The sequence below is a fragment of the Ipomoea nil genome, unplaced genomic scaffold (assembly GCF_001879475.1).
Source record: "Ipomoea nil cultivar Tokyo-kokei standard unplaced genomic scaffold, Asagao_1.1 scaffold0465, whole genome shotgun sequence".
Lineage (NCBI taxonomy): Eukaryota > Viridiplantae > Streptophyta > Magnoliopsida > Solanales > Convolvulaceae > Ipomoea > Ipomoea nil.
The window spans coordinates 140,088-154,242 of NW_017616893.1; the positions used below are offsets into that span (position 1 = coordinate 140,088).

At 36.6% G+C, this 14,155-nt stretch overlaps 1 protein-coding gene across 1 annotated transcript; it reads left to right on the top strand.

Moving 5' to 3' along the window:
• The first annotated feature begins 1,303 nt into the window (after nt 1-1,303).
• LOC109173004 (putative nuclease HARBI1) lies at nt 1,304-9,479 on the top strand. Its single transcript, XM_019322249.1, has 7 exons — nt 1,304-1,434; nt 2,981-3,060; nt 3,641-3,692; nt 5,634-5,705; nt 7,941-8,476; nt 8,559-8,790; nt 8,926-9,479. Exons 2-7 carry the CDS (start codon nt 3,010-3,012, stop codon nt 9,387-9,389), a joined length of 1,407 nt encoding a protein of 468 aa, XP_019177794.1. The 5' UTR covers nt 1,304-1,434; nt 2,981-3,009; the 3' UTR covers nt 9,390-9,479.
• Nucleotides 9,480-14,155: the final 4,676 nt, after the last annotated feature.

Sequence of the window (14,155 nt, forward strand, 5' to 3'; positions counted from 1 at the left end):
TATATATATATATATATATATATATATATAAACGTTTTCTCATATTTCGTTTTCTACATTTTATAAAATAATAATTCTACATGGACTCTCAAATCGTACTCCCATTTTTCTACTCCCTATGACAATACATTGATGGCCCGTTTGGTTCACGGAATAGGCCGGGAATGGCATAGCATTCCCAGTAATAGGCCTATTCCTTTGTTTGGTAACCATTTCTATTACCAGGAATAATATTCCTGGTAATAGCCTATTACCTCAAACAAGGTAATAGCTATTACTAGGGCCCCCCTAGTATTAGCCTATTACTGAACGCTCAGGAATAGATTTTAGAATCTATTTCCTTTTTTACCTATTTCTTTAACCTAATTTTTTTGTCCTATATATAAATTTATCTTATTTCACCACCGTCGTCGCCACCACCATCACCACCACCGTCGTCGCCACCACCACCATCACCACCACCGCCACCACTATCGCCGCCGCCACCAGAACCACCACCCAGCAGCACCACCGCAACCACCACCACCACCGCCACAACCGTCGCCGCCCCCACCACCACTGCCACAACCGTTACTGCCCCCACCACCACCGCCGCACCCACCACTGCCACCGCCACCACCACCACCGCCACCACCACCATCACTACCGCCGCCACTACCATCGTCGTCGCCGCCGCCACCAGAACCACCACCCAGTAGCACCACCGCCACCACCACCACCGCCACCGCCACAACCGTCGCCGCCCCCACCACCACTGCCACAACCGTCACCGTCACCACTGCCACTGCCACCACCACCACCTCCACCACCACCACCACCACCGCCACCACCACCGCCACTGCCACCACCACCACCACCGCCACCACCATCACATATTTTTATAAGGGTATTTATGTCTTTTAAAACATATTTCATTTCTATTCCTTAAATTAACCAAACACTGTAATATAATTCCTAAAGTCTATTCCTTCCGCGAACCAAACAATAGAATACAATTCCTATTCTATTCCTTGCCTATTCCATTCCTTATGGAATAACATTCCTATTATCTCAAAATTCATTCCGTGAACCAAACGTGCTGTGATTGTTTAATTTAGTAAGGGGTCATAAAGCCATTTATTTTTTTGTTCTTTCTCCAATTAAATTTAAACATGAATGAGAGTAAAATTTGGAGTATATTTTTGAGAATTCATGAAATATTTTTCATTATGAAATTGCTTTTCTATTTCTTTTTGGGTTCCGTACTACATAATTTACAAAATACAAACTTCATTTTTTTTTTTCAGAAATAGAAATATTCACATTTTGACAAAATTCTTCCAAGCATTTGTATTTGTGTCAATGGCCCGACTAAATACGCTCAGTCCATCTTGCACTTTCCTCTCTCTGTATTCTTGAACCCTCAATCTCCACGTACTGCGAGGAATAAGACTTGTATGTTCTTATCTATGCTTTGTATTCATAATGTCTTGATCCTTTTTTTTTTTTTTTTTTTTTTTTTTTTTTTAATGTGAGTTAGGGTTTCCGCGCATTGGGATTTTGTTGATTATTTTTGTGATTAATGTTGAGGATTTACGCCCTGCGCCTTTCAAGGTCTAGGGTGCAAATGTGCAATTCAACTGTAAAATGGAACGACGAAGTGCTGAATTCCGTGTGTGTGTGTGTGTTTCTTTTTTTATTTTTATTTTTAAATATTGTACTAGATTGTCCTAATTGCCTTTGTTGTGCCATGCTGCCCTAACTAAATAAAGGCATGTAAGAAACACTTATCAACTTGTGCTAACTAAAACATTGGAAATCCAGTCTTCAGAAATTACTGATATGGCACTGGTGCTCAGTTCTCTATGGAAAATTTGGTAATATGATACATTCTAATCGCATGGGGGTCATTGGGGTGTTGAGTAATGTGAGTATATACACTATATAATCAACCATTTTCAGAAGAAGATTATCATCAACCATGATCTATATGAGTATATGCAATGCAATATTCTTAAAGTGAACAGGGGAATTACATTTGAAATGTGTTTGTTGTTATTGCTGTTGACATAGGAAGACCAGTTATCTATCTGTTGCTCAGTTGCTGTGCTGTAAAGGCAATTGTAGTTAGTAAGTGTAATAATTATTCTTTAATCTTTTGATAGATCTACTGCAAGTTTTCCTCAGTAGTCAATAGATAAGGACCCCTACTTTCATTGAGTTATGTACTGGAGTTAGTTTTGGTGATTATGTGCAGTATTCAGATGCTTGAAAGTTTTAAAATATAGCATGTTTGGTGATTCATTGCTATTCAAAACAGAATACTCTTGCTATGTTAATCTTGATATTATATGTCTACTCCGTAATCAGTTTGAAATATTAAAATGAAGAATATTTTTCTTTTTTGATTGAAAAAAGATTAAAAGAAATATAAAAGAGATTATCTTATGGCGGGAAAGTTAATGAAATGTGGAGTCAGAGGAAATAAACCATAGAATACAAAATGCTCCTCTGACCTCTCATTCTCAACGAATATAGATGCAACATTCTAGCCTGCTTTTTATGTATTAAGAAAAGGGTGTTAGCAATGGTATGCTTGTGATACTACTCCCATTGTCCTAAACTATCTGCCATGGTGCTCTAGATGTGAATTTTGGGTAATGTATTCAAATCCATGTAGCATTCTTGTCTGCTTTTATGTATTAAAAATTACAAGGTGTTAGGTGAGTATGCTTGTGATGCTACATTGCTACTCCCTTTGTCCTAATCTGTCTGCCATGGTGCTCTAAATGACTAGATGTGGTTTCTAGTAAGTATTTTGAAATCTGTGTATATGCTATAATTTGACGTGTATGCGTCAAAAGTTTATATCAGTGTATAATCTAAATTTATCCTGTGTTAATCTAAACTACCAATGAGTTATATATTCATTTTGTGTCCAAGCACTATATAGTTTCTGTAAATAAACTTTAACATAGTACACTTTGGAAAAGAATTGCAGTTACCTGTGCTCTTTCACAAGTGTTTACCATGGATTCTGTAGAGTCTTCTGTGGGTTCTCGCTCAACCAGCAATTCAAAGGTATAACTACTTTCAATTTTTACATATTATTGGCTTTGCTATATGATACTTGTTGAAACACAAAAGTTGTGTCTGTAGAAATATGTCTGTTGAAGTTGTGTAGAGTTGTGTCTGTAGGATTGTGTCTTTTGAGTCTGTATATATATGCCTGTTGTCTCTCCATTTGAGACAAGGAAGTAATACAACAAATTCTTCTAAATCTTTCTTAACAATACTGTTAATTAGATTTAGACTAAATATTCATCATGCTTGAGCTGAATGCTTTTAGTGAGCCCTGGCTTGTGTAACACCAATTATGTCTTGAAGATGTGAAATGATTTTGCATAAAGAAGCCAATTAACTTCCATTATGCCAAATAACATCTATTAGTTATTTGAACTGTTTGGAGTGTTGTAATGTAGTAAAACAAGTTCGGCAAGTTGATCTTCTTTGAATTTGCTGATGTTATACTGTAACTGAACTTTTATAAATGTTGTAATGTACATGCTAATATCTTTTTCATCAGATTCATTGCTCCCAAAACACCTTGCTCCTTTCTTTTAAATTACTACTTAACTGCTATCCATTTCTTGTGTTTAAGGACATCAACACTACTGGTGGAACTCTTGCAAGGAGTCTAAAAAGGAAAAAAGGTGAAGAAAAACACACGTTGGGATTACATTATGTGATAATAAGTTGCAATTTTAACCTTTCATTAATCATTATTTGGCAGTCTTGTGTTGAATCACCTAAACTTTTTGAGCATTCTTCTAGAAATGTTTGTTGCCCTATTTTTACACTCATACATCTCTAAATTTCTGAAATCATAAAGGAGATACCAGCATCTGTGGAAGGATATTATGACGTTGTATGGTTTGGGATTATCCTCCACTATAGATCCCATTTCTAATTGTACAATTTGAGAACAAAGGCCTTGAAAAATCTGTTACTTTGGATCAAGACTTGTTTTGTAATATGAAAAATGATCATTTGTTGCTTGCCACTAAGCAAGGTTGAAAAAATCGCTAGCGCCCTCTAGGCGCCGCCCGTTTATATATATATATATATATATATATATATATATATATATATATATATATATTTTTTTTCTTTTAAATTATAATTTTTTTTTTAAAAAAAAAATTAGTTAAACTCCCGCCTAGGCCGCGGCGACCTACTCGGCGCCTAGGCGGCCGACCGCCTAGAACGGCGATTCCGCCGAATTTCTTGGCGGCCGGCCGCCGCGTAGCCTAGGCGTAATTTTTGCAACCTTGCCACTAAGCATGCTTATTAATAATCACGTGTAGCGGAATATTGTCATAATCTTCAGAAGAAGTCAGAGATTTATTGGCTGATAAATACCTTCAGCAAAATAAGAGTGAATAAATTAGTCATAAGATTACCTACATAAAACAAGAATACCCTTAGCAACTTCGCATAAGCTTGTAACTAGTAAATTCTCATGCTTTAAGTGTATCCAATTATGTGATTCATTGTGAAGGCCAAAAGCTCCTCTAAGACATCCCTCAGCAACTCATAATCCTCACTTTTCTACTTAACCTTTAATACAGAAACCTCTATATGTGAATCCCTATTGTAGCATATAGGAGGTGTAATCATAAATCTTCATTGGAAATCTAACAATTACTCTGTACAATGTCTCTCTTTCTCATATTATTCAATGTACAAGGAGACAGAGGACACCTAAAATTAAAAGGGAAAAATGTGTTCAAGGAAGCTTTTTATGTACATTTGTATGTTCTTTTTCCAGGAACTTTTCGGTCTTTTCCTATAATGACACAACAATTACTATGTAATTTGAATAGTTCATCTTCATTGCCTAATGAAGAAATTGAAGAAATAGTGAAGAGGTTTTGCTTAGTGGCTTATGCACTTTTGAATGTAGAAAGAAATCCCTGTAGAACTTCTATGCTTGCAGGGGACACATATATCCATGAACTTTTGACAGGAAATCCGAATAGATGTTATGAGAGGTTTAGGATGAAGCCAAGTATTTCTAGAAACCTATGTGACAAAGTGAAGAATATGAACTTGTTAATAGATTCATGAATGGGGCAATGGAGCAAGGGGGCAAGTGGGCTCCTAGTATTGTGTCATGGAGTAACACAGGATTGTGGTTGAACGATTTCAATATTCACTTGGTACAGTGCATGTTTGGATCAAGGAAGTTATAGGAGAACTAACTTGCTTGGGAAATGATGTAACGAAACCAATGAATAGAGGACATGTTCAACTAGAAATTTTAGGAAATCCAAAATGGTATCCTTTGGGGGTAATTTTGCTTGTTTTCATTTGTCCTTGTTGATTGCAATTTGTTGTTAAATTGTAGGTCTTGTTTGGTAGACATTTTCGGGTTAGCTTTTAGCTGTTTGATCCATTTTAACTATTTGACTTGGTCGAACAACTAAAGTGAGAGTTTGGTAACTATAATTTTTCTTAGTGTTTTGGGTCCAAACTGCTGATTTTAGAAATACTACTTGGAGCAGTGTTTGGAATTAGTGGATTGAAAATAATTATCACAACTCTTGTTTTTTCCCTTTTCAAATTTCTGCCTGTTTTTGAAACCTACACAGATGAGCAGTGCCCAGATCTGAGAGAAGAGAGACTAGAGGAGAGTGAAGGGCGGCAGCGACAATGGCAAATGGGTAATTTCCTAAACATCTGCCTTTGTTTTTTCCCTTCCTGACTTCCTGTATTTCTTTTTGTGAACAAGGTTGGCTTCTTGATCTGGGTCATTACTAAATTCTACTGTTGTAGGTGAATTGTTCATATATTTTAGAGATTTCTTGATCGCGAAAACCAATCTGAGTTTTCCTTGATTAACGAAGAACAGAAAAGATTCACTAACTAATCTGTAAAATGGATGTATATATTTAAGGTGTTGAATTCCATATCACCATATGACTTGGATGTGTATATCTGCCCTTTTAAAAATGGAGTTATGATATTTTAATGTTTTTGTTGAATTGAATACTGACATCTCATATGCATTAGGGTTGATTAGTGTTAGAAGAGTTAGGTTTGGTTGAGAGAATTACTCTCAACCTTTGGGGTTTGAATTTGAAATAAGTGGTTTCAGACCTTCCTTAGTTTGTATATATATATTCTCTTTCCCTTCTGTACATTCATAGCAATACAGAGAATACACAGATTACATATTGTTATACACTTTGTCACAATTAGTGAAATTGAAACATGAAATCCTTCATTTGTCAGTGTGATTCTTTGCTTTGCTCCTCTTTATTTTATTTTATTTTTATTTTTCACTCTCGTTGCCTTGCCTTGCATGTTGCTACTGACCAATGCCATCTTATTAATTATACTTTTTCCTTGCAATATTTTTAATTTTCCCACACCTTTTGTGTTTCTTACCCCACACAACTACACAAGCCAATGCACACTATTCTAATTAATTTCATAAAATTTCAACAGTTTGTCAAACTTGTTTGGATCAATTTGATTATTTTACAGGCTCTACATGTAATTGTAGAAGGGTTGTCAATTATATTCTTGCTCTAATAAAGAAAAACAAGTCTTCGGCAATTAATCTGGTTAGCATAATTTTATTATAATTGCATCTCATCAACACAATTAACACGAACTTCCAAGAATCAAGGACCTATTGCCTACTGATACGAAACCAAACTTTTTTTTTACACTGCATTTGATATCTTTGAATGTAATACTAGGGTAGCTTCGGTAAGGTTGAAGTTACTGCATACTGATATGAAACCAAACTTTGTTAGTGGTTATTTTGATAACGCAATTGTAGTTTTGGAACCAAAACTTTAAGAAGAGCAATGTTGTAGAAGGCGCTAGTCGAGCGTCGAGGGGTGCCTAGGGCCTAGAGCACCTAGGCGGCCGAGTAATTATTAAAAAACAAAAGAAAAGGCAGTGGGTTGTGAACTATTAGACTGTTATAACCCCCCAGACTAGTCAACTACATATGTTAGACTGTTAGTTGAGTACCTGGCTGGAGGAATATGGAGGAGCAGCCGATTAGGTGATGACGTACATGTGAATTAATTAAAGAAAAAACCACTCGGCCAAGTTGGGCGCCGACTTGGCCGAGTTGGGAGTTGACTCAGGTGAGTTGGGTGCCAAGTTGGCTAACTGACTAAAAGTTGCCTAGGGCTGAAATCCGGCCTAAGAAAGTATAAGTGGTTTGTCTTACTATTGCATGATTAAGACTTTACCTAAATGAAATTATTATTATTATTTGTTTAAAAGCTTTGAATGTATAATGTAAAGCAATGCATTAATAAATATATTTAATACGGATTATTGAGTACAATCTATAAATGTGACTAGTAAATATGTATTATTTGATCCCCATGTGAGCTTATAAGACTATAACATTAGAATTACACACTACTAGCGTACATTCTGATACCAAAGATTTGCAAATGCCATATTTAAGGACATGGCATTAACTAAAAGTCTGAAAGTATACACTTCATAGCAAAGCATTGAATGTACAGACTATCTTATCACTTCTATCAATCAATGATGTATACATTTCATTGCAAAGCCCGATGCCGCTAAATATTTCTTTGCTTGCTCAATGATTGAAAATCCAAAAAGAAGTATTTTCTTTGGATTTCTAGATGACAAGAATAGAGTTGAATACATTGAGTATTTGTATGATTATGAGAAGACTACCAAAAATTAAACTTACTTTGTATGATTGTGATGCAGTGTAGACATTTTTCTTTGTTATTTAGACATTTTAACAATTAACTATTAGATTATGACTGAAGTGATTTAACTTATGTTGATATATAAAATTGTTTTGTTATATATAGCTATGTAATGTTTAACTTGTACTATCAAGTTATGCTATGTTTTTAGTAAGATAAATTTTACTTGTTTTTGTGTAGGTATGGATAATAATGATATGAAAATTAGGCAACTTCTTCTCCTATATCTACAGTACTTGAATAATGAGGATGAATTTTGGGATTTGGTAGCATGTGCGACTGGTTATATATGTATCTATTTTTTGAATCATATGCACAAAGAATTGCGCATGACTTCTTATTTAAGAGGAGAAAGAAGGATGAATGAATTATTGAACGGTTGTGAAGAAAGGTGTTTTAACACCTTTAGAATGAAGCAAAGTACATTTTGTCAATTATGTGTGGATTTGGAAAACAAGTATGGTTTGAGGTCTTCAAGTAGAATGTCAATTTTGGAGAAAGTGGGTTTGTTTGTATATCTACTTGGTATGGGTGCTTCTAATAGAGATGTGGAAGAGCGCTTTCAACGTTCCAGTAAAACTATTAGTAGAACTTTTAGAGAAGTTCTGAATGCTATGGATGGTTTTTCAAGAGACATACTTGTACCAAAAGATCCCGAGTTGAAGGAAATTCCACCACAAATTGTCAATGATGCTAGATATATGCCACATTTTAAGGTAATTATGTATGCTGTTTACTCTATTTCGTTATTTTTATTTAGTGATAATGACTAATACAATGTTTATTGGATCATATTAGGATTGTGTTGGAGCAATAGATGGTACACATATTGCGATAAACGTTCCTGAAGAGAATCAAATACATTATATAGGGAAGAAAGGAATACCAACTACAAATGTCTTGGCAGCATGTGACTTTGGTTTGCTATTTACATACGTTTTAACGGGATGGGAGGGATCAGTTCATGATTCTTGCATTTTTCTTGACACAATCAGTGATTCATCTCTCAACTTTCCAAAGCCACCACTAGGTAATTTTCACACACACACACACACACACACACACACACACACACACACACACACACACACACACACACACACACACATATATATATATATATATATATATATATAATTTTAACATAACTTTTGTGTGCATTTAGGTAAGTATTATTTGGTGGACAAAGACTATCCAGAAAGTGAAGGGTATTTGACACCTTACCCCAAGACAAGGTATCATCAATTGAAGTTTCATGATTCAAATCCAAAGGAATCTCAAGAAGTATTTAATCAAGCACATGCATCCTTAAGAAGCTGTATTGAGAAGGCTTTTGGTGTTCTCAAGTCTCGATGGAAGATATTACAAAAAATGCCAAGATACTCACTAATGGATCAAAATAGAATAATTTGTTCGTGTTTTGCATTGCACAACTACATTAGAAAAAACACAGTTGATGACCCGGGTTTTAGATTCATTGAAGAAAATCCTAAGTTCATTCCCCCTGATGTTTTTCAAGATGTTGAAGTTAATTCTGTACAAATTCCGGAGGAAATGGAAACTCAGGAGATGGCAACTATTCGTGATAACATTGCTTCAAGTTTGATGGCAGCTAGATGTCATTCTTAGTGTAATATCAATATTTTGTAAATAGTAGTGTTAATTATTGTGGTGGATCTCATCCCTAGTAATTGTTTGTGTTGGTATGTGTTGGTTGGTGATCCTTTTGTTATGATGTAGACTCTACTTAATCTAAGTTTAAACCCGGGATTCTACCAAGCCCACTGGGATATACTCGGGCATGACCTTACTGCCCTTTGCAAACATTTCCTCAGTTCTGGAAAACTGCCCAAGGGCCTAAATGACACCCAAATTGTTCTCATCCCCAAGAAGCCTAAACCTGAAAATGTGGGTGACCTAAGGCCAATTGCACTCTGCAATGTTGCCTACAAAATTGTGGCTAAGGTTCTTGCTAATAGACTGAAAGTCATCCTGGGCAGTCTTATCTCGGAGTATCAAAGCGCTTTCGTTCCAAACAGACTCATTTCTGACAATATTATGGTAGCCCATGAAATTCAGCACTTTCTGAAAAGAAAGAATCAAGGAAACACTGGTTACGTTGCTCTCAAGGTTGATATTAGTAAAGCCTTTGATAGAGTGGAATGGAATTTCCTGCGGGGAATCATGACTCAAATGGGCTTTTCTGCTAGGTGGATTAATCTGATTTCTGAATGCATCTCTTCTGTTAAATACTCTATCCTTAATGTAGGGGAGGACATCGGGCCTATTCTACCTCAAAGAGGCTTGAGACAGGGGGACCCCCTGTCCCCTTATCTTTTCATTATTGTTGCAGAAGGCTTGAGCTCTATGATCCAGCGTGCTGAACGGCAAGGTTCCCTTCATGGTGTCTCAATTGCCAGAAATGCTCCAATCATCACACATCTACTTTTCGCGGATGATAGTTATTTCTTTTTCAGAGCTGATCCTACTGAAACTATGGTCTTTAAATCAATTCTGGATTCTTATTCGGCTGCCTCAGGTCAAGTCATCAACCTTGACAAATCAGCCCTTATTTTCAGCAAAAATGTAGGGGAATCAGTCTGCATTCAAGTGGAAGACATACTTGGTGTTAGGAGGGACATTTGCAATGGATTTTATCTTGGTCTCCCCTCTCTTGTGGGCAGAAACAAGACTCAAATCTTGGGTTTTATCAAAAACAGAATCGTTTCAAGAGTGCAGAGTTGGGGTCACAAGCTCCTTTCTAGAGCTGGAAGAGAGATTCTATTGAAAAATGTCATACAAGCCATCCCGTGCTATGCCATGAGCGTTTTCCTTCTTCCAAAGAGCCTTACCAGTGAGATTGAAAGAGTCATGAATGCCTTTTGGTGGAAGGGTGAAGTAGGTGGGAGGCAAGGAATCCGTTGGAAATCTTAGTCATCTTTATGTGTCCCTAAGCTTTGGGGAGGTCTTGGTTTCAGAAGTCTCAGGGAGTTTAACTTAGCTCTCCTCTGCAAGCAATCTTGGAGATTAATAGAAAATCCTCTCTCTTGCTGCCAGATTGTTCAAATGCAGATATTATCCTAACTCCTCTTTTTTTGATTCTGTTAAAGGTCACAACCCATCCTTTATTATTTGGAGCAGCCTGTCTGAAACCCGGGAAATCATTCGCAAGAACACGCGCTGGAGAGTTGGCAATGGTCATCGGATCAAAATATGGAATGATCAATGGCTTCCTGATAAGAATAACCCCAGAGTCATATCCAATCCTTTTCCTATGATGCATAATGAGGAGGTTTCATCCCTCATCAATCCTCATTTCAAAGATTGGGATGCTCATGTCATCAATGATATCTTTCACCCCAGAGATGCTAAACTGATTCTCAGCATCCCTCTACCTGTTCAAAACAAAGAAGATAAACCTATTTGGGCTATGGAGGAAAAGGGCACCTTCTCTGTGAAGAGTGCCTACAAAGCTATCATGGGTGAGAGACCGGAGTCTGAAAAATCTGATTGGAGCTTAGTCTGGAATCTGGAAATTCCCCCAAGGGCAAAAATTTTCATATGGCAAGTCTGTACAAACTGCCTTCCCACTGCCGATCTCCTACGGTTAAGAAGAATTGATTGCCCCGCTATTTGCCAAGTCTGCCACTCAGCCGAGGAAAGCATATCTCACGTTCTTGCTGGCTGCAAAATCGCTAAGGAGGCGTGGACTTACTTCAACAGTCAGCTGAACACTACGGAAGACCACAACGCCTCGACCTGGTTCATGAAGATTATCCGACAACTCCGCAAAGATCAAATATGCAGCTTTGTCATGATTTGTTGGAACTTGTGGTTAGCACGTAATGAAAAAATATGGAATCAGGTCTCAACCACAGGCAGGAATATTGTGGAGAAAACCAGAGCTTTCCTTCTTGATTGGAATCGGGTGCATGCTAAACATTCCAACCGACCTGCTTACATCTCAGGTACTACTCACTGGTCCAGACCCCCCGCTGGTTTTCTTAAGCTAAACATTGATGCTGCTCTTAATCCAAGCATGGGAAGATTGGGCTTTGGCTGGATTCTTCGCGATCATCATGGGTCCTTCATCGCTGCCTCTAACTTCTCCAAAATCGGCTACTGCTCCCCTAAAGAAGCCGAGGCCATCGCAGTTCGTGAAGCCCTCTCATGGCTAAAGCAGCAAAACTTCTCCAAAGTCCTTGTTGAAACTGATGCTCTTTCTGTGGTTCAAGGTCTACATGCTGATAATCATACTTCCTCTTTTGATCTTGTTTTACTTGACATTAAAGATTTACTAAGTCTTTTAGACGATGTTACAATCTCGTTTGTTAAACGCTCTGCGAATGGAGTTGCTCATACGCTAGCTAGAGACTCCATCTCTAATGCAGACCGTAGGGACTGGTTCTCAGAACCGCCTTCTTTTATTTGTACTCTGCTTTCCTCTGATGTTAATGAATGATTTCGTTGTTTGTTTGCAAAAAAAAAAAAAAATTAAATGTTTTGTTATGTTACTCAGTATTATTTAGTCACTTTATCTTTAACTATTAAATATAATTTTTATTTTCTATGCCATAGATGGAATTCATTTAGCAGTTTGATCATATGCCTTTACGGAACAGACTTCCCACAGTAGAAAATTTGAACCAGGTTTTGAGCCATATTAAGTGCACTTTTTCTGCTGCCCAGAACTTAAAACTTGTTAAAGGAGTTGAGAGGGAAGAGGTTAGGTTAGCTTTGTTTGACATGAACCAGGATAAATCTCCAGGTCCCGATGGGATGAGTCCCGAGTTTACTTACCACAAATATTGTGCTTATACCGAAGAAGGCAAAATGATCTCAGACCCAACCTTTTCCCCTTCCAGTTTAATTATTATATTGAAGATATTAAAGAAATCGGGAGACTTATTCTTCATATCCATTTCTCTTTTGTTAAGAGGTCAACGAATAGAGTAGCTCATGATAGCTAAAGATGCTAGCTCGATCTTTCGAGATTGTAACACTTGGTTTAACTCTCCCCCTCTTGCTGCGCGGTTGTTGGCCGGTTTGAGGGAAGATTTGCTTGATTAATGATATAGTTTATCCATTTAAAAAAAAAAACACATTATAATTAGAACACAAAATTTGTAATGGTTTATCTTCAATATGAATTTTATTACGATACATGGTATTGCCCATTATATAAGGATAACTACATATAGTAATTTCGTAATTACCCTTTTACATTTGGTAAATTGTCGAATATTATATATTAAAATAAGATACCATGTAAAGTCACTTAATATTTATTAGGAAATATAATTAGACTATGCAATTAACAAATATTTGATAGTTAATGAACAAAATGGTCTTTCAATTATTGCAAATTTATCATTATAATATACCATTTTGACCTGATTATATAATATTTATCTAATTTAGTCATTTGTTCAGCCTCTATGGTTCATGTTCAGTTGAGTCACCATGATTTACATCCTCCCAAATGCTCTGTCGGGCCGAGGTGTGGGAGCCCTTAGGGTTGGGGTTCAGTCTTTTTGGAATAATTTAGTCATTTGTTAACTATGCTTGTTGACGGGCAGCCTGTGGCCTTCCATGCTCGCTCCGTCAAGCTGGCGGGGCGAGCCACAATTCTATAAAAGTCCATTCCTTGGCGGGTTGTTATTTTCGAAACTTACTTCTTACCTACGTAGAGGTGGGTCGGATCAGATTTGTGAGTAAAGTCTGTTTTGACAGCTCTAGTTACAAGACTAAAGTATTAGGACATGTTTGTCTTGAAGAAGAAGACCGGATGAAAGAGGAGAGAATATTCAAATTTGCTAGATGATGTTTGAAAGCAATCCTGCCCTTATTTATAGTACCCCCAAGTGTAAGGGCGCAAGTTGTACCGTACTTAGGGGCATAAGTGTAAAAGCCTCGAAATAAAATAAATTAAACGGGTCAAAGACTGAAATACGAATAAAATTTATTTTGTTGACAAAAAATGAAAAGATTTTGAAACTTGGGTCTGAAATGAGAAATGAGCGTTTGGACATGTGTTTGATGTCAAATACAATTTTTTTTTTTAAATTTTAAATAATAATTTTTAAAAAATATTTTAAATTAAAGGTGACCGAATAGAAACTTAAAAAATTTACAAATTCGACTAATTGCATGAAATTAGTTAATTTAGGGATCTAATTGTAGCCTTTTTAAGTTCAGTGACCTAATTGTATTATTGTATGCAGTTTGATGACTTATTTAACCCTTATTCCTATATTTAATGTCCGTTTCAAACAAAATATATACCAACAGATTAGCAAATTATACCATGAACCAGTGTCTGTCTTGTATTATTGGTCCTGATTTAGAAATAACCTTTAGATTATGTGTTTGCAGTTGATACGTTCTGTACCTGC